This window comes from Anopheles nili, chromosome 3 (genome assembly GCF_943737925.1).
Source record: "Anopheles nili chromosome 3, idAnoNiliSN_F5_01, whole genome shotgun sequence".
NCBI lineage: Eukaryota > Metazoa > Arthropoda > Insecta > Diptera > Culicidae > Anopheles > Anopheles nili.
This window is the reverse complement of record NC_071292.1, coordinates 69210672-69229830: the sequence shown is the minus strand read 5'-3', so window position 1 is coordinate 69229830 and position 19159 is coordinate 69210672. Positions and strand designations below refer to the sequence as shown.

General features: G+C 42.5%; 3 protein-coding genes across 3 annotated transcripts; all 3 read left to right on the top strand.

The window, feature by feature from the left end:
• The first annotated feature begins 1600 nt into the window (after positions 1-1600).
• Positions 1601-7064, top strand: LOC128724942 (matrix metalloproteinase-24-like). Its single transcript, XM_053818663.1, has 5 exons — positions 1601-2045; positions 5737-5966; positions 6039-6300; positions 6366-6745; positions 6809-7064. The coding sequence occupies exons 1-5, from the start codon at positions 1601-1603 to the stop codon at positions 6872-6874; spliced, it is 1383 nt and encodes a 460-aa protein (XP_053674638.1). The 3' UTR covers positions 6875-7064.
• A 3939-nt stretch (positions 7065-11003) lies between these two features.
• On the top strand, positions 11004-12102 carry LOC128725671 (matrilysin-like). Its single transcript, XM_053819432.1, has 2 exons — positions 11004-11587; positions 11660-12102. The coding sequence occupies exons 1-2, from the start codon at positions 11039-11041 to the stop codon at positions 11846-11848; spliced, it is 738 nt and encodes a 245-aa protein (XP_053675407.1). The 5' UTR covers positions 11004-11038; the 3' UTR covers positions 11849-12102.
• Positions 12103-13647: 1545 nt separating this feature from the next.
• Positions 13648-18791, top strand: LOC128726891 (uncharacterized). Its single transcript, XM_053820734.1, has 3 exons — positions 13648-13822; positions 14977-15080; positions 18621-18791. Exons 1-3 carry the CDS (start codon positions 13648-13650, stop codon positions 18789-18791), a joined length of 450 nt encoding a protein of 149 aa, XP_053676709.1.
• The last annotated feature ends 368 nt before the right edge of the window (positions 18792-19159 follow it).

Here is a 19159-nt window from a genome sequence, read left to right as displayed (position 1 = left end):
GAATGGCAAAGAGATACCTCTACTGGATTTAAACAAACTTTCTAATTATGCCTTGAACACATCTACGATATAACGTTGCGGTAGTTAAAAATGTTCATAGAAAGTGTACGATACAATCATTCTTGCTATTCATTTATATCACACAAAAACTGTAAGTGGAAGATTTTCTTCTTCGAATAAAATAAAAGTTGCGAATAAGCCGTTAACAGTTTAAGAATTAGTTCTGTTGCGAATATGCCGTTAAAAGTTTAAGAATTAGAGGAACAAATTTGATTTAGAGTAATATAAAGCAGGATTATACTAACTGCACACAAACAATGTCATACTATCCAGCAAGCTTTCTAAGTATTGATTTTTTCATTTGAGTAAATCGAATAAAATACACGCGCAACATTTTTGCAAAACATTAATGAATCTTTCTTTCTCGCGTACACGCATTGAGGTGCCTAGAACTGCTTTGCGTACAATGGAAATCCCAATGATAAAAAAATGAGTGGAAAATCCCAGACCATCAGATTTTAAGTCAGTCATCATTATAGCTGCCTTCAACTTGTGCAGCTCTTACCAATTATTGCACTCCAGCACTACCTGAAACCAATTTCTGGAAATATGAACATTTGCATATCACAAGCTACTATCCATAGACTTTTGCAGTCTACATTCAGCAGCTGCAGCTTGCTGATTTATGTATCATATATTACATATATTGCAATGTCTTTTGTGAAAGCGAGCGACACACAGTTCTGAGCTGAGACTATTTCAATTAAATATTTCTTCCTGGCGTTGTTTTTACCTCGTGAAATCGCTCCCGTAGGAATGATATAAATACCATACCCAAAGCACTAACCAGAGTCATTAGCTAGAAAAAGTGCGTACCATTCGATCGTGATCGCTGTCCTGTCAGCGTTACTGACAACGTTACTAGTGGTATTAAACTATGTTAATCCGGGTTCAATTTTAGCGTCATTTTCAGTCTTAAAAACGGTGAGGCTATAAAGTATCAAGTATACCCTGATATATACCCGTTACACAAATTAGTGAATTTTAAAACCAAGCCATGGCATCCTTCATCGACTACGTCATAGAACAGTTCGACATTATGTAATTTACATCACTGAAACATTAATTGTTCATCTTCTAATTGATCAGAAAGTAAAGTCGAGTGTTCGTCAACTTCGTCAACCTTATGAAGAAAGCTGTAAGAAAACCATCAGTATTAGCACCTCTGAAATTTTGTTCAACTTCATCATTGCAGAACCCGTCAGTCGAACTAACGGATCAAAAAGAATTGGTATCATTCAAATTGGCACTGCTGTAATCAACGCGCAACGATGATACGCAATCTCACACAATGGTTAGGCGTGTCGGCGATCATAATGGTGACTTCGTGTACTTCGGTGTTGGCAGGTGGAATAGGGAGTATTGAAAGCGATACTGATAGTCTGCCCACCGTGACTCAAGGCCAAGCTGTGGTAGGTTTCTACATTAGATAAAGATGAAACGAATGAAGTTCCGAGGGATTGGAAGCAATCGAGTGCTAAAATTGTTTCTTCAGAAAAGACCTTCAATAATTAGGTATAATTTGTTCTAGAATTTTCTCATGCGGTACGGATATCTCAAAGAAGATTACAAAACTGCGGTATCCGAGAGCCTGCACAAGGACAACGACTTTCAGGAAGCTATCATGGAATATCAGAGCTTCAACGGACTGAAAAGCACTGGTGTGCTAGACGCAGCAACAACCGAAATGATGTGGCGTCCTCGTTGCGGAGTAAAGGATAAGCACAATAACACCCAAGACACGATTGTTCACAGCTACGCTCTGCTAGGCAGCCGTTGGAATACAAAGCGCTTGACGTACAGGGTATCGAAGTACTCACAGTGGTTGGAGCCAAAGGTCGTTGACAGAGAAATTGCGAAGGCATTCAGTATGTGGAGTAGGCATGCCGATCTAAGCTTCAAACCGAAGAAAGCCGGACCCGCACACATTGATATCCGCTTTGAAAAAGACGAACATGGTAGCCATGAACCGTTCGATGGCCCAGGTTCAGTACTTGCCCACGCGGGTTCCCCTAGCCAAGGTGGTTTCATTCATTTTGACGACGCAGAACCATGGACTACCAAATTGCGGAGAGGCGTCAGTCTGTTACAGGTTGCCACTCACGAGATTGGTCATTCACTCGGCCTTGATCACTCTCACAATCCATCTGCTGTAATGTATGCTGAATTTCCCGGAAATCAACCGAACTTCCAGTTACACTACGATGACATTATTGTAAGTAAGAACTGGAAGCACTTCTGGTGCATGTACTTATTTCAAGATCTGATCCTTGCTGCAGGGTATACAAAGGTTGTACGGCCCGAAAAAAAATTACGGACGCTTGCACTCTTTCAACCCAGACAATAAAATTCCTGCGGATATCATCACGAACTGGCCCTTGGAATCGGAGGAATGGGAGGAATGGGGAGAATGGACACCTCTGGAAATTGATGATATTTCTCAACCAGACGACGATGGTACCTTCGTCTTTGAGTGATAACTACTATCGCATCAATGAAAAATTATCCACAGTAAGCTTAAATAGTACAAGATATCCGTCGCTGACTTGCTCATGAATTGAAATTAACTTGCAGGCCGACACGATAGACTGCATCTTAGTGGTTGAGATGCAATAACCAGACAGCGAGCCTCAACTCATGCAAAAATCATTAAATAAATGATCAAACTCAATAGCATATTATCTAATTTTCTTTTCATTTTTCTGTCTATTGGTTTTCCACTTTGTTAGTTTGACATTTGTAATCCAACAATCGTATCACAATCCGTCACAATTGTTCACAATCGTTGATTCGCTAGGAATTTCGACCCACGATCGATGCTGTTCATCATTGATATTTATATAGATCAAATTCGAATTAAAACTACCAAAAAACAATGCAAATAATTTTCCGCAAAACTTAAATCGTGAGGCTTAGATTTATATCAAATAGTGTGAAATGAAATACTAAGTTGATAAAGTTTTTATTGATTTTGTGTTGTTGTTAAGATAATTATTTCAAGAAAAATATGATGCTATGCTGCTGCATAAAAATTCGAAACACTGTTTTAAATATAAAATGCGAAGAGAATCTGTTCCTTCTGGATTAAAAAAATTCTTACTTGCCAAATGTCTCGGTACACCCATGCACCTTATAAATTATTAAAAAATACTATGTATAAGTTCATAGAATTTTGTCTCACTCCAAATCGTTCGCAGCTATTGATACCACAGAAATAATGAATAGCATTTAAACATATTGCGTCAAATATCTTCAAACAAAAATTGAATTATGCATCTTTGAAACGCGTTCTCTATCGTCATTGAGAAAAAGAGATCGTATAATCATATTTCAGATATCATACATAAATTGAATATAAAATCAGACATCAATGTTTCACACCGGAATAGTAACAAATTTAAAAGTGACATTAGGATTTAGTGATACTGAAATTTAAAAAGATACCTTTATAAAGGTTACTTTGAATTCACTTTCAATATATTACATTCTCTGAGAACAAGACATCTACAACATTCTACAATCAACCTTCAATTGAAACCTACGACAGGGAAGTAGATGACTTATTTATATTGTATGTCATTGACAAAGGTATAAAAGAATAAACGTATAAAGAAAATTATTCATTATTCATGGCTTAAAGCATTCAAGCACTTGTGGCTACATGAAATAACTCCTCGAATTTCCCACTGAAAACAAACTCAACGTTTATACAATCATCGGAATTTTAGCATGCTAATATTAAATTTTCCGTAATCACTTGACAAAAACACACGTGATAATTATAATCAGGTGACATAACATTTCATTTTTCTTTAATGTATGTAATTGATACAGTGTAGTACAACTTATTTTTTTATGTTATTCTTTGAATAAGTAATCAGCTTGGAATTGACACCATTGCTTCGAATAAGAAGATTTGTTGTTATAAATTAACAACTGCCTGAAATGATTGATCAAAAAATGATGAAGCACATTTGTGATGGATATACTTCTTGAATACACGCTTTCTACCTTGCAATACCCAATCACCACCTTGTGAAAATAGAGAGTATAAATCGCCTTGCTCTGGCCAATCATTTCCACTACACTCAAATGGTTCATTTCTTACAGATTTTCTCACTTTAATACGAACTGCAACTATTTTCTAAACAAATAAACATTGACATATCATCAGCTACTATCCGAAGACTTATGCAGCCCATGTGCAGCAGTCGCAACTATCTTCCGCAGTTTAAGTACCATATTTTACATCGATTTCAACGTCCTTTATTACATCGAGTGACTCACAGCACCGACCTGTGGCTCCAGCAATCTTTCAACTCTGTCTTTCTAGCTTACACTGTTTTTACTTTGATCAATCGTTCTATTGCTCCCGGAGAAATTGTATAAATATGATACTCCAAGCGCTAACCACAGTCATTAGCCGGTGATCGTGCATACCATTCGATCGTGATCGCTCCTGCCAGCGTTAACAGTACCCGAGCTCAGGTTGGTCGCCTGTCAAGTCCAGAGTGACTCATACTCCTAAGCAAAAATAGTGAAAAATAATCAGCAAATAGCAAGTTGAAATTGCACTAGATCTTGTGATACTCGAACGTTTATGTTTCTAGACACTGCCATGCAAACTATAGATTGAGATTATGTGATTCTCAAACCATTAAAGCATGAATTGCTCTTCGTCTATTGGTTAAGAGTGTTTAGTCTAGTGTTCGTCAGCCTTATGAAGAAAACCATTATAAATGATCATTAACAGGATCCTGGACATTTTGTTCAATTTCATCATTGCAGAACGATGATACGCAATCTCACACAATGGTTAGGCGTGTCCGCGATCATAATGCTAACTTCGTGTACTTTGGTGTTGGCAGGTTTAGTAGGTTTGATTGAAAGCGATAATGCTAGTCTGCCCACCGTGACTCAAAACCAAGCTGAGGTACGTAGCCATATCAAATGAAGGTGAACCGGACGAAGCATCGAGGAATTGTAGAAATAGGTGGAAGCGCTAAACTCTCAGTGTAATTACTTTTACATATATGAAACAGCTCATGGATATTTGTAAGTGAAAGTACTGGTTTGAAATCAACTATAACCATTATTGAAATACTGTAGAAGAAGATCCAAAAATATATTTACTATCTTTGGTAACAAATTATCGAACACTGTAGAACTTGCTAGAATTGTTTATTCAGCAAAGACCTTCAATAATTCAGTATAACTTGTTCTAGCGTTTCCTCTTGCGGAACGGCTAACTCATCGAAGAGGACAAAAATGCGTCGCTGAGTCAGCATACGGACAACGACTTTCAGGAAGCTATCATGAAATATCAGAGCTTCAGTGGTCTGAAAAGCACGGGAGTGCTTGACGCAGCCACAATCGAAATGATGAGGCGTCCTCATTGCGGGGTGAAAGATAAACATAATACAGTTCAAAACAAGATCGCGGAAAGCTTCGTCCTGCACAAAAGCCGATGGGAAAAGAAGCATTTGACGTACGGTATAACAAAGTACTCCAAGTGGCTGCACTGGCGTGTCGTTGACAGAGAAATTGCAAAGGCGTTTAGTTTGTGGAGTGAGCACATCGATCTGACCTTCACACAACATAGAAACGAGCCTGTGGACATTGACATCCGCTTCGAAAAGTATGTACATTGGGACCCCATGCCGTTTGATGGTGCAGGAAATGAGTTAGCCCACGCTTTTATGCCAGAGAACGGGGGTGACATTCATTTTGACGACACGGAACACTGGACCGTCAATTCAAAGAATGGAACTAATCTGCTCCAGGTGGCTACTCACGAGATTGGTCATTCACTAGGACTCTCGCACTCATACGACCAATCTGCGGTAATGTTTAGATCCTATTTCGGATATGATCCAAACTTCCAGCTAAGTCGTGACGATATTTTTGTAAGTAGGAATAGATGACCTGGTATCACTTCTTGTGCTTGAACCGACCTCACGATCTGATCTTTTTTATAGCGTATACAAAGATTGTACGGCCCGAAAACTAGGAACGAGAGCTCGCATGATGGCGACCATAACATAGATAATACAAACACGAGCCCCCCTTCAGTAGCGAAGGATTCGGAGCTGTGCACATCTAAGAACATTGATGCTATCTTCCAAATGGATGAAAATAGCACCGTCGTCTTCCTGAGGAACAAGTACTACAAGCTCCTTCAGAACGAGGTAGCCCCAGGATACCCGAAGGACATTTCCGATGGCTGGCCGGGACTACCAGGTAGGTATCGTCACAATAAGGATACAAAAACAGGTTCCCGATATAAGTTTTGATCGACATTGCAGGAAACATCGATGCTGCATTCAAGTATGAAAATGGCAAGACATATTTCTTCCAAGGCAACAAGTACTGGCGGTATCGTGGTCGTCAGATCGATGGTGACTACCCGCGGGAGATAAGCGACGGCTTTCCAGGGATACCGAGCAATCTCAATGCAACCATGCTGTGGCGGAACTCAAACAGCACTGTTTACTTCTTCAAGGGCAGCAAATTTTGGTTATATGATCCGAACACAACTCCTCCGGTCAAGCCATCTTACCCCAAGCCTATTTCAAACATAGAAGGCTTACCTGATCAAATCGATGCAGCGCTACATCATCCAAACGGTAATATGTACTTCTTCAAAGGTGACAAATACTATCGCGTCAATGAAAAATCTTCCACGGTAAGCTTAAATCGTATAACACATCCATCGCTGACTTAACCAACAATTGAAATTATTTTGCAGGTCGATCATTCCGAGCCACCATACCCGCGACGAACTGCATCTTGGTGGTTTGGCTGCAAAAATTAGGAAGAGAACTTCAACTCACCAAGCTATGAACACTTTAAATATCTGATAATATTATCTGGTTTGCTGACGGCATTTTGCTTCTCATTGGATGCCGTTTTGTTAGATTGAAATTTGTTTTCCAACTATTATATCGCAATCGATATCATATCGATCGAATCAAAACAGCCAATAAAATAATGGAAAAAATCTTCCTCAACAGCAAAGCTCAAATTTGTAGCAAGTTTCAAGAAAGAATAATTTACCTCGCCTTGCAAATTACGATAGTATAATTCTTGCCAGCCATTTATACCACACAAAATGTAGTATGTTTTATAAGTTATGATTTATGAAACTCGACGTAAAATCTCATATGTATCGAAACTGTAAATGGAAGATTTTTGTCATCGAATATGTTGTGTTATTTTGGTTAAACTCTCAGACACCGCTTGTATTTCAGAGTGGAAAAAAATTGTATCAGAGCCAGATTATGAATATTCAGATTGCACACAAACATTATCATACTATCCAGCATCCTAGGTATTAATTTTTTTTTGTTTGAAACGAATCACAAAAAACACCCACGGATTATTTTTGTAAAACATCAATGAATCAATCACGTGAAGTTTTATTTATGCGAACACGCATTAAGGTGCTTCCTACTTTGGATTTCCCAATCCCTGCAAATATATGGAAAAAACCCAGACGAGTAGAAATCCAGCCAACCGTCGTTATAACTGCCTTTGACCGGTGAAGCTCTAACCGATTATCCCACTACTTGAAACGAATTTCTTAACACTATGAACAATAAACATATTACCAGCTACTATTCGGAGATATTTGCAGTCGCAGCCATTTGATTTATGTATTAAATTTTACATCTATTGCAACCTCCTTCTAAAATACGAGTGAGACACAGCACCGACCTGTGACTCCAGCAATCTTTCAACGCGCTCTTTCTAGCTGACTCTGTATTAACTTTCTTCAATCGCTCGAATGCTCCCTGAGGAATAGTATACATATGACAATTAAAGTACCAACTACAGCCATTACCCGGTGATCGTGCGGGCCATTCGATCGTGATCGCTGCTGCCAGCGTTGATAGTACCAATTTGAGCGCCACTTAAAGTCCCAAACACGATGAGCCTATAAAGTGTCAAGCCCATAGTGACATATACCCGTAAGCAAAAATAGTGTAGATTAAAGTCAATTTGAAAATCACAAATTTTTAACAAAAGAAGCTTGAAATTGCACTACAAATCACTACAACGCGCAACGATGATACGCAATCGCACACAATGGTTAGGCGTGTCGGCGATCATAATGGTGACTTCGTGTACTTCGGTGTTGGCAGGTGGAATAGGGATTATTGAAAGCGATACTGATAGTCTGCCCACCGTGACTCAAGGCCAAGCTGTGGTAGGTTTCCATATTAGATAAAGATGAAACGAATGAAGTTCCGAGGAATTGGGAGCGATCGAGTGCTAAAATTGTTTCTTCAGAAAAGACCTTCAATAATTAGGTATAATTTGTTCTAGAATTTTCTCATGCGGTACGGATATCTCAAAGAAGATTACAAAACTGCGGTATCCGAGAGCCTGCACAAGGACAACGACTTTCAGGAAGCTATCATGGAATATCAGAGCTTCAACGGACTGAGAAACACCGGGATGCTAGACGCAGCCACAACCGAAATGATGATGCGTCTTCGTTGTAGAGTTAAGGATAAGCACAATAACGTTCAAGACATGATCGCTCAAAGCTATGTTCTACTAGACAGCCATTGGGATACAAAACACTTAACGTACAATATACCGAAGTACTCACAGTGGTTGGAGCCAAAGGTCGTTGACAGAGAAATTGCGAAGGCATTCAGTATGTGGAGTAGGCATGCCGATCTAACCTTCAATCGGGAGAAAAACGGACACGTGGACATTGACATCCGTTTCGAGAAATGCGATCATGATGACGATTATCCGTTCGATGGCATAGATGGCCTGGAACTTGCCGGCGCGGCTTCCCCAAGCGACGGTGGTGACATTCATTTTGACGACACGGTGCAGTGGAGCGACAAATTGCAGAAAGGCGTCAGTCTGTTACAGGTTGCTACCCACGAGATAGGACATTCTCTCGGTCTTGATCACTCTGACGATCTAACTGCTGTAATGTATCCTGAATTTTTCGGAAATCAACCGAACTTCCAACTACACGACGATGACATAAATGTAAGTAAGAACTGGAGGCAGTTCTAGTGCATGTACTTTTTTTAAAGATTTGATCCTTGCTGCAGGGTATACAAAGGTTGTACGGTCCGAAAAAAAGTTACGGAATCTTGAACTCTCTTAACTAAGACAGTGAAATTCCTGCGGATATCATCACGAGCTGGCCCTTGGAATCCGTCATCTCTGGAAATTGATGCTATATTACAAGCAGACGACGATGGTACACATAATTTGAAATTAACTTGCAGGTCGAACATTCCGAGCCATCATACCCGCAACAGACAGCATCTTGGTGGTATGGCTGCAATAACCAGGCGGAAAGCTTCAACTCACTAAGCTATGAACATTTATAAATCTTCGATGATACCACATCGACGCGATAGGCTATGCATCGATCATTAAATAAATTCATCATTTTCAGTTGCATATCGTCCAACCTTGAATTTTCATAAATTTAGATTGAATGAATTCATTAGTTTTTCATAATTGTCTTAAGATAATATTAATTTATCAATCAAAATTTTAAATTAAAACTATGCAAATAATCCTCAAATACGAAAACCAGAGAGTTGGCTTATTTTTCTAGGAAGTTGTATAAATCTGAAATTAGTTTTGAGTAATTTATTTTAATATAAGATTTAAAAACACACGCGGATCATTTTTGCAAACCAGCAATGCATTAATCACGTGAACTTTTTCCTTGCGTAAAAGCATCGACGAGCTTCCTACCTTGGAAATTCCAATCACTGCAAATGAGTGGAAAACCCCAGAACAGCAGATTTCAAGCCAGCTATCGTTATAGATGCATACAACCTGTGCAGTTCTTAACGATTATTCCACTACATCGCCGATTATTTGCATATCACAAACTACTATCCGTAGACTTTTGCAGTCTACATTCAGCAGTTGCAGCTTCCTGATTTATGTAATAAAGATTACATATATTGCTGTGACTTTTATGAAAGCGAGTGACACACAGCATTTAGCTGAGACTATTTCAATTACTCTTTCTGACTGACGTTGGTTTTACTTTGTCCATTCACTCTAATGCTCCCGCAAGAATTACATAAATAAGATACTCCAGTGGCTAACCAGAGTCATTAGGTGGAGAACCTGCGTACCATTCGATCGTGATCGCTCCTGTCAGCGTTACTGACAACGTTACCAGTGTTATTAACCCGTGTTAATCTGTGTTTAATTTAAGCGTCATTTTCAGTCCCAAAAACGGTGAGGCTATAAAGTATCAAGCATACCCTGATATATACCCGTTACACAAATTAGTGAATTTTAAAACCAAGCCATGGCATCCTTCATCGACTACGTCATAGAACAGTTCGACATTATGTAATTTACATCACTGAAACATTAATTGTTCATCTTCTAATTGATCAGAAAGTGAAGTCGAGTGTTCGTCAACTTCGTCAACCTTATGAAGAAAGCTGTAAGAAAACCATCAGTATTAGCACCTCTACAATTTTGTTCAATTTCATCATTGCAGAACCCGTCAGTCGAACTAACGGATCCAAAAGAATTGGTACCATTCAAATTGGCACTGCTGTAATCAACGCGCAATGATGATACGCAATCGCATACAATGGTTAGGCGTGTCGACGATCATAATGGTGACTTCGTGTACTTCGGTGTTGGCAGGTGGAATAGGGATTATTGAAAGCGATACTGATAGTCTGCCCACCGTGACTCAAGGCCAAGCTGTGGTAGGTTTCTACATTAGATAAAGATGAAACGAATGAAGTTCCGAGGGATTGGGAGCGATCGAGTGCTAAAATTGTTTATTCAAAAAAGACCTTTAATAATTAGGTACAACTTGTTCTAGAATTTTCTCAAGCGGTACGGATATCTCAATGAAGATTACAAAACTGCGTTATCCGAGAGCCTGCACACGGACAACGACTTTCAGGAAGCTATCATAGAATATCAGAGCTTCAATGGTCTGAGAAACACCGGGATGCTAGACGCAGCCACAACCGAAATGATGATGCGTCCTCGTTGCGGAGTTAAGGATAAGTATCATGAAGCCCAAGACATGACAGCCGAAAGCTATGTCCTTCAAGGTCGGTGGCCGATAAACCGTTTAACGTACAGGGTATCAAAGTACACTAGGTGGTTGGAGCCAAGGGTCGTGGATCAAGAAATTGCGAAGGCGTTCCGTATGTGGAGTAGGCATACCGATCTAACCTTCATACCGAAGAAAAACGGACCCGTGCACATTGAAATTCGCTTTGAAAAATACGGTCATGGTGATAGTTTCCCGTTCGATGGACCAGGACGGGTATTAGCCCACGCTTTCTTCCCAAAATTTGGTGGTGACATTCATTTTGACGAAACGGAGCAGTGGACCGTCAATTCACCGAAAGGAACTAATTTGTTCCAGGTGGCTACTCACGAGATTGGTCATTCACTCGGACTCTCGCACACTCACGACCAATCTGCGGCAATGTTTGATGCCTATCTCGGATATGATCCGAACTTCCAGCTAAGGCGGGATGATATTCTTGTAAGTATTAGCAGATAAGCTGATAGCACTGCTAGTGCATGTACTTATTTCAAGATCTGATCCTTGCTGCAGGGTATACAAAGGTTGTACGGCCCGAAAAAAAATTACGGACGCTTGCACTCTTTCAACCCAGACAGTAAAATTCTTGCGGATATCATCACGAGCTGGCCCTTGGAATCGGAAGAATCGGAGAAATGGGCACCTCTGGAAATTGATGATATTTCCCAACCAGACAACGATGATACCTTCGTCTTTGAGTGATAACTACTATCGCATCAATGAAAAATTATCCACAGTAAGCTTAAATAGTACAAGATATCCGGCGCTGACTTGCTCATGAATCGAAATTAACTTGCAGGTCGAACATTAAGAGCCACCAAACCCGAGACGAACTGCATTTTAGTGGCTTGGCCGCAATAACCAGGTTGAGATCTTCAACCCACCAAGCTATGAACATTTACAAATCTTCGAAGATACCACATCAACGCGATAGGCAATGCAAAGATCATCAAATAAATGGCCAAATGCAGTAAAATATTATCTAGTTTTTTTTCTCTTTTCTGCCTATTGGATTTCCGCTTAAAGATAGTCCCGTTAAATAGATAGTCGTAATCCATCTATTGTATCGGAAAAGTTTACACCATGATGATTTTCAACTCTTGATCGATGAAGAAAAACATTCGCGTTTGTACTAAACATGCAAGAAGTACTCATTGTAAAAAATAATTGTAGCGTATTTATTTTATTTCGATGCAACCGGCTGCAAAACAATCCCAAACATCTTTGAATCGAACAGTTTGTATCAGCTGAAACCGTCAAGTCATATTTTTGATCTCGAAATGAGATAGATAACTAGTACACAACAATCCTTTGTTGTTGATGTATCGCTGTTAAAAAAAGTCTTTTACAGGCACAAAGTAAAAAGGTTTTTATATAGTTAAACATATCACACATTTGCATTGAATTAAACATATCCTGCCTATTTCAATCGAAATCTCACCTTTCGATCGCTTATCAAACGACAAGTCGGGCCCTCATTTGGTCTGTTAAAAATATTTCTCCATGTCTTCCCACCGCTGACGACGTTCCGGTATCAATCCTGTCGAAGACGAGCGGCGTTTCTCGACGAAAACACCGGCCAAGCAGTTTCAAATACCAATCAAACGCTACACATTATCGATATCGGAGAAGGCAGGTTATAAATCAGACACGAGTCAAACGGCACCAGTCATCGAGGTTACGCTTTCGCTCCGCTCCGAACCATCTCGCGTCCTTGAGCCGACATTGGATCAACGGATCAATCCACCACGTTAGGACGAAGAACCTTCCGAAGGACACTCTCAAGCTTCCATTCCCATCAGGATGTTCTATTCGGACGTTACCCACGCTGCGGTCTCGCGGACTCTTCGTCATTAATTGCTGTCCTCTGCTCCACTGGCAGCCCGGAAGAAGTCTCACCGTGGCATTGGCAATTAATGATTTTATGAGCCAACAAACAAAACCGAACCCTTGTAGGCGGGTCCCTTTTGCGCTATCGGCTTCGAAGCCTCTCGGGCTAAAAGGCCATAAAATTCGCTATCGCACAGCCCAAAACGGTGCCGATTCCAGCGCTTCAACTGCTTTAACTAGCTCCCGTGTACGGGTAACCCTCAATCGAACGGTTTGTGGCGTACCGCGAACAACAAGTGTCCTCCGCCTGTTTGGTGTCTGCGTTTCGCTTGAGGCGAAACTAAAAGTCAATTAGTGCCATTTCCAAAGATTGTTGCGCTCGTTTGCGTGGCGTGGATCTAACGTGTGACGTGCGACTTTGGTGACCGAGTGTCGTATTAATTACACTCGCTAGCCCTACCGACCTGCGAACGTCACTTAGTAGGCTGTTTCTTGAAGACGACCAGCCACGAGGGTGAACCCATCGAGCCGCATTATACGCCCATTATCCGTGTTAGTGAACCAGGATCAAGATTATCCTTATCGAGGGTGCGTGAGTGCGTGTGTTTGTATGCGTGTGAGAACTGGTTCCCCGTTCAAGAAAGTGCGGAAGCAAAATCCACACCCCTAAAATGTTGCCACGACGTCGCAAGGACGCACCAACGCTAGGTGCTACCAGCATCCTGTTGATTGCCATCGGATTAGTGGGCAAACTTTGCACCACAAATGCGGCCGCCAGCCCGGTCCCTAGCCGACGATCGTCACTCTCGCCGGCCCAGCTGTACTTTGATGCCGTTGCACCGGAAGGTAAGACGGCACGTGCGTCCATTGCGCTCGGGAAATGCGGAGACGGTACCATGGCGAAGCGAGCCGGCACAGGATTGCGCCAACTTTCAACTGCTTTCATTAGTTTTAATTGCTCAAACGCTCCTGGTTCGGACCGATGCTGAATCCTGCCTGCCTTCGGGTGCCAACGATCGGGGAATTAGTTTTCCTAAGCGCATTCGCCACGCTTGGGTGCACGAGAATTGCAATTATTGCTTCGGTACCAGGCCCACTCAGCGGCAGGCGAATCAAACTGATACATTATGATGGCCATTAGTGCGGGGGCGTTCTGGAAAGAGTTTTCACATCTTTAACTTCTCGCAATCGAAACTGAGCTTCGCTTCAGATTAGACGCAGATCCCAGCTTGGCAGAGGTCGCAGATTTGCGATGCGACACCATTTCGTGACCGATTCATTTTCATATCCATACTTCGAGGTTTTTCTTTCCTGAAAGAGCAATTTAGTAATCGAATTTGTTATCACTCTTGATTGGTGCACGGTTGGCATGATTTATTGGCCGGGTAGGTATTGAGCGATTGATTAGGGTGATTGTTTGCCTTTCACCCGCTCGAATGTAGGACGGGCTCTGTACTTCGTGATACGAGTTTACGACCTGTACGAAAATCCCTACAGTAATCCCGTTAGATTGCAATTTCTAAGTAAACAAATTTGCAACCTTGAAATACCAGTTGAAATACCAGAAAAAATCAACTACTCACAAATACCGTATCCATAGTTTGCCTTCCTTTGAAACAAAAGACACCAATTTACCAAACGCCATCATGCCAAATGGTTAAAAAAAACTCCAAAATTCAATCCATCAATTATGCACTTCTTTGGTGTCAGTTTCTGCATCGACAACGGTTCGAATTAGGACAAGAAATCTGAGCCAACTAATTGAGGAAAGTTTCATCCCGGCACAGTCCCGACCAGAGACAGAAAGTAAGACGAACCTGTCCTCGGACAAAGATTGATTAGTGCCAGAAACGCTTTGGCAGACGCTTCCCGAGTGCCGGCTCTGACGGCTCCGACTCTTCCGTCTCAGACATCAATCATAGTGCCAACTAAACCCATTTCTCTTCACTTCAAATCCGATCCAAATCCTGGCCACCGGCTCGTACCATCTACTCCTGCAGATCGGGAAAATTTCATCAAATACCATCTGGACCGAGGACTGGAGCAACGCTTGCCGCACTACACGAGCAGCACGCCGAAGGAGTTCGAGTTCAGTACCTTCCAGGTGAGAAACCTCGCTTGTGGTGAAGGTGGTAGCCCATTTCCCGCTCGTTCGTATCCTTTCTGCCCGCACGGCTCATCGGTTGGTCGGCCATTTTGCTTGTCATAATATTGGGCTCAAGCCATGGTGGTCGGGCGAAAGCAAACAAGCCAAATACGAAAGGTCAGTGGCTCGAGGCGAACGGCCGGCTGGTTTGGTTGGAATGAAATTGGGCAAGAACTCCAGCTTCGTAGCAGGACCGCTCAAAAGTCGTCCTCTTTTTCTTCGCTGAGCTTTCACTTCTCGGACTCTTTCGTCCTGTCGTCTGCTTGTGATGTTCAAATCCTGGCAAGGAATGAGTTGATGATGAGCAGAAGGGGCTTAAGAGTCGCTCATCGTCAATTAGGAATCGCCTGCGAACGAAAGAGCTGCATTTTGCCACTCCATTACGGCCCGACAAAAGCTTGTAATGGCGTATCGGCTGACGATGGCTCTATTATTCCTGATTTCTTCGGACTGGCAGTCGTTCTTTTGTCTTTACTGAAGAACAATATTGATCTTTGGCTGCCGACTTGCTAGAATTGATCGATTGAATTACATGTGAACTATCCTGTTTTTATCAACCGCATTGGGGTTTTTGGAACTCTTGTCTTTAGTTAGAAACTTCTTTAACTTTCATTTAACTGCCTGAAATCAAGAACCGCGACAGATTGTTCACTAAATCCAGCCGTTGATTCAATCTCCAAAAATACATTTCGAAATAATTGTCAATCGAAAATCTCCATCCTTCATGAACCAATCTAATATCTGCTAAACTAGCTAAACTAGAACCTATTCCCATGAGCATAAAAATATCAATATAAAGTTGCCAACGCCAACTTCCTGCATCAACACATCGCCCCCTCGACTTGACCCGCAGCAGGTCTCGCGCAGCGGTGGCGGCTAATCCGATCACCCTGGCTCTGGTTTGCTCTGAAAGGGCAGCAAAGTTTTTGATAAACTTTGTCGCCTCTACCGTGCTTCATCGCGTCCTCATTTGTCTCCCCTGAAATGAGCCCTTTTGCGGTGTTCGGTTCCGACTTCGACATTCTTCAAGCCCGAACCGGCGCTCGATTGTCAGCGACTTCTGTTCGGGTTGACGAGTCTCGAGCCCTCCTTCGCAGCCTGCTGCTGTGTGGTGAATGGTGCAGGAAAGTTGGAGCAGTTTCGCCGGAATCAATTTGCACAGTTCATTAAAGCTGTCCCAGCCTGGCAAGTTGCTCGCATTTTCCTGCCATACACTTCCAAAAATGAACTCCATGCCCACCCCAAAGTGGGCCATAAAACTGAACAACCTTGCATCCGGCTCGTTGGCTCACTAGGGCGAACCAGCAGAAGTAGCGTGCCTTGTTGAGGGTCTCCGGCATCCTAATCCGCTCGAAATGGCATCAAAACGGTGCTGGTTTCTCGATACTAAAGCGTCGTGTCCGCGTCGGTGGATTGTGTGTGCACCCGATGCAACGATCCTTTGGGCACCCGGTGTCGCTTTACCCTTCTTGTGAGTGTGATGAAAATTTAAATATAAATTAATTTCCCTCCGATCCATAAGCGGCAAGAAGTGTCTTGCTACAGTTGCTACCGGTTCCATCGCAAACCGCGTGGCTTTTCCCATGGCTCATGGTCCATCGCCCGGTACAGAGGCTCGTAAAACGTCGAGGCCCGTGAGTTTCGCAGCGCAAGTGGACGAGAAATTTTATAACATCGCTTAACGGCGTCTTAGAACCGACGGTGGATGCGCGGCACTGCAATGCTCCATAAGGATGACGCTTTCGGTGGTTCGGAAACGCGGGAAAGCTCGTTCCGGTACGTTATCCGGTGCACGAAAGGCCCTTGTAATGTGTATAGATAATTTTGAATTTCGAAATTATAACACTCGAGGAAGAGCCCAGCCGGAGAGCAAATATGCATAAATCAAGTTTAGTGCCTTGCCAAAGTGCCAAGTGAACGGGGAATATGGTTGATAAAATGCAAGTACGGAAGTTGAAGAAAATATTTTTTTTATTTTGCCGTTGTTGATACCGACACTGTTTATGAAATGTATATGATAGGATTCTGCACTATTGCTGTAAACGAATATTTGATAAAGGAATTTCTTTATCAAGAGACCTTTCACAGACAGAGACCTTTCTCTTAAATTTTCCCAAGTGATCTTTGTTATGACAAACTTATTTTTTGATAACTTTTATTTTTTTAGTACATACATTATGTTGTTGAACTTTAGCTCTTCAATATTGAATTCATTCCATTCTTCAAGTTCACCATGCCAATGATTTACGAGAGCTTTAATGTTTGACTGTACACTCACATTGTATTCCTGGAACATCCTAAGAAATGCAACGGAATTCCTAGAAAGAAAGCTTTGTTTCAATGGGGCCAGGAAATACGCTTTCACAACCGGTAAAAACCATCGCTGATGCTGGAGCCATAGAAATTCAGTGCTGCTTGGCGAAAATCATTAAAATTCTCATAAATCAAGCGCAACCAAATCGACACAACGGCTCCAAAGCCGGCCCGTTTTTTGGCTCATGCAATATTCAACCATCAAATGAACTGGAAATGCACCCCACCCGCCGGCATCAACAGGTCGGGTTTTTGTGAGTTTTCCTTTAAAAATGTTCCGAAAGCATCGACGAATTCTTACCCGATCGAACGGAACATGCAAAGCTCGTCCGTGCGGCGGTCGTCCGCAGGCCAATCGATAAAAGTCCTGCACCAGAGCGAATCGATAATCATTTCCACCACCCTACTGATGCCTCAACGCCCTCTACGAAGGGTGCTATCCTTTTGCTTCGTTTCGGCCCAAGTGTTTCCCAAAACCAGCTGCATGCACCTCCAAGCATCTGAGCTTCGATCGTTCGATATGCGTTCGCTAACGCTACGTTCGACCCAAATGCGACTCCGGAATGCATCAAGATGGGAGAGAATGTTGATTAATATAGATTTTTCATTTAACATACTGTGCTCGCCGGGAGAAGAATAATTTATATCCCGGCCAGTCGGCCCAGGACGGTCGATTCGGAGAAAGCAATCAACTTTCCCGTCTGCTCGGCCACTCTTAGCAAGCGGATCAATTTCATCAGCTAAATGGCAGGCTGAGCCGGAAGACATGAATGAGAGAACACGGCTGCCGGGAAAGGATTTCATCAGAACATTCACCTAGCTTCTTGGTGAAGGTCTCTCAAAAGCACACCAATCTCATCCACAGCCCACCGAAACCGGAAGTCACTTGCTGTCCCTGCTCAACCCGGATTCCGTTCGCCCTCACGGCACTGGCCCGTCCTTCGTTCGATACTCGATCGTTTGCTACCGCTCGGGATGCATCGACACCAGTGACATCGGCCACATCTGCTGCCCTTTCTGAGGCTGTGTGCTGCCACTTCACAACGCCTCAAATGCTAACACACATCCACACACACACTCACACGCCGCTTGGTTCGTTTGTCCCACATCCGGTGGCTGGATTTCCTGTAATTGCATCCCTCATCTGCCATACAGCCCCATTAACGGCTCGGTTGCCCTTTCCAGGACGCCCTCGAGCCAGCCGATTTTTCCGCCCACCTGTTGGACCACTTTATGATCGCCTTCGGTCTGACCGAGGTCGATGTGTTCGAGTTCGTGACGCTAAACGTGATCTGCTTTCCCTCCGGCTGGTGTTTCAACCCGGACGATATCGGTAACATTTGCTGTCCCTTCTAAGCCAGCCCTTATGCTACTCAGGGCTGGGTAAATACGACAGCACTATCGGAGGAAAAACAGCCCTCGCTGCGTGGGTGTGATTGAAAGAACAAAAAAAAACATGTACAAGATCGTAGAGAGCAGCCGTGCGTCTAGAAGGGCAATGTTGGCAGACCTCGAGAAAGCCACACGTTGACAAAATTAACATCAATAAAACCAAAGCAAATTGCTGGATCAATTAGACCACTCCTGTTGTAACACCCGTCCGCAACCGTAGGCTACGAATGTACATCGAATTTCATCTTTTTTGTGTGGTTTTTTCGCCCGGTGCGTTTGGTGCATTTACAGTGTTGCAGTCTCGATGCAACCGCATTGGTACATTGTACGCG

What these genes read in the sequence shown, in the direction of transcription:
- LOC128724942 (XM_053818663.1), top strand. Translation starts at nt 1,601, where the DNA reads ATGCGGTACGGATATCTCAAAGAAGATTACAAAACTGCGGTATCCGAG. An exon ending in TAAGTCGTGACGATATTTTT is followed by an intron (nt 5,967 to 6,038) that starts GTAAGTAGGAAT and finishes TCTTTTTTATAG; the next exon opens with CGTATACAAAGATTGTACGG. An exon ending in TCAATGAAAAATCTTCCACG is followed by an intron (nt 6,746 to 6,808) that starts GTAAGCTTAAAT and finishes ATTATTTTGCAG; the next exon opens with GTCGATCATTCCGAGCCACC.
- LOC128725671 (XM_053819432.1), top strand. Translation starts at nt 11,039, where the DNA reads ATGCTAGACGCAGCCACAACCGAAATGATGATGCGTCCTCGTTGCGGA. An exon ending in TAAGGCGGGATGATATTCTT is followed by an intron (nt 11,588 to 11,659) that starts GTAAGTATTAGC and finishes TCCTTGCTGCAG; the next exon opens with GGTATACAAAGGTTGTACGG.
- LOC128726891 (XM_053820734.1), top strand. Translation starts at nt 13,648, where the DNA reads ATGTTGCCACGACGTCGCAAGGACGCACCAACGCTAGGTGCTACCAGC. An exon ending in TGATGCCGTTGCACCGGAAG is followed by an intron (nt 13,823 to 14,976) that starts GTAAGACGGCAC and finishes CTACTCCTGCAG; the next exon opens with ATCGGGAAAATTTCATCAAA. An exon ending in TCGAGTTCAGTACCTTCCAG is followed by an intron (nt 15,081 to 18,620) that starts GTGAGAAACCTC and finishes TGCCCTTTCCAG; the next exon opens with GACGCCCTCGAGCCAGCCGA.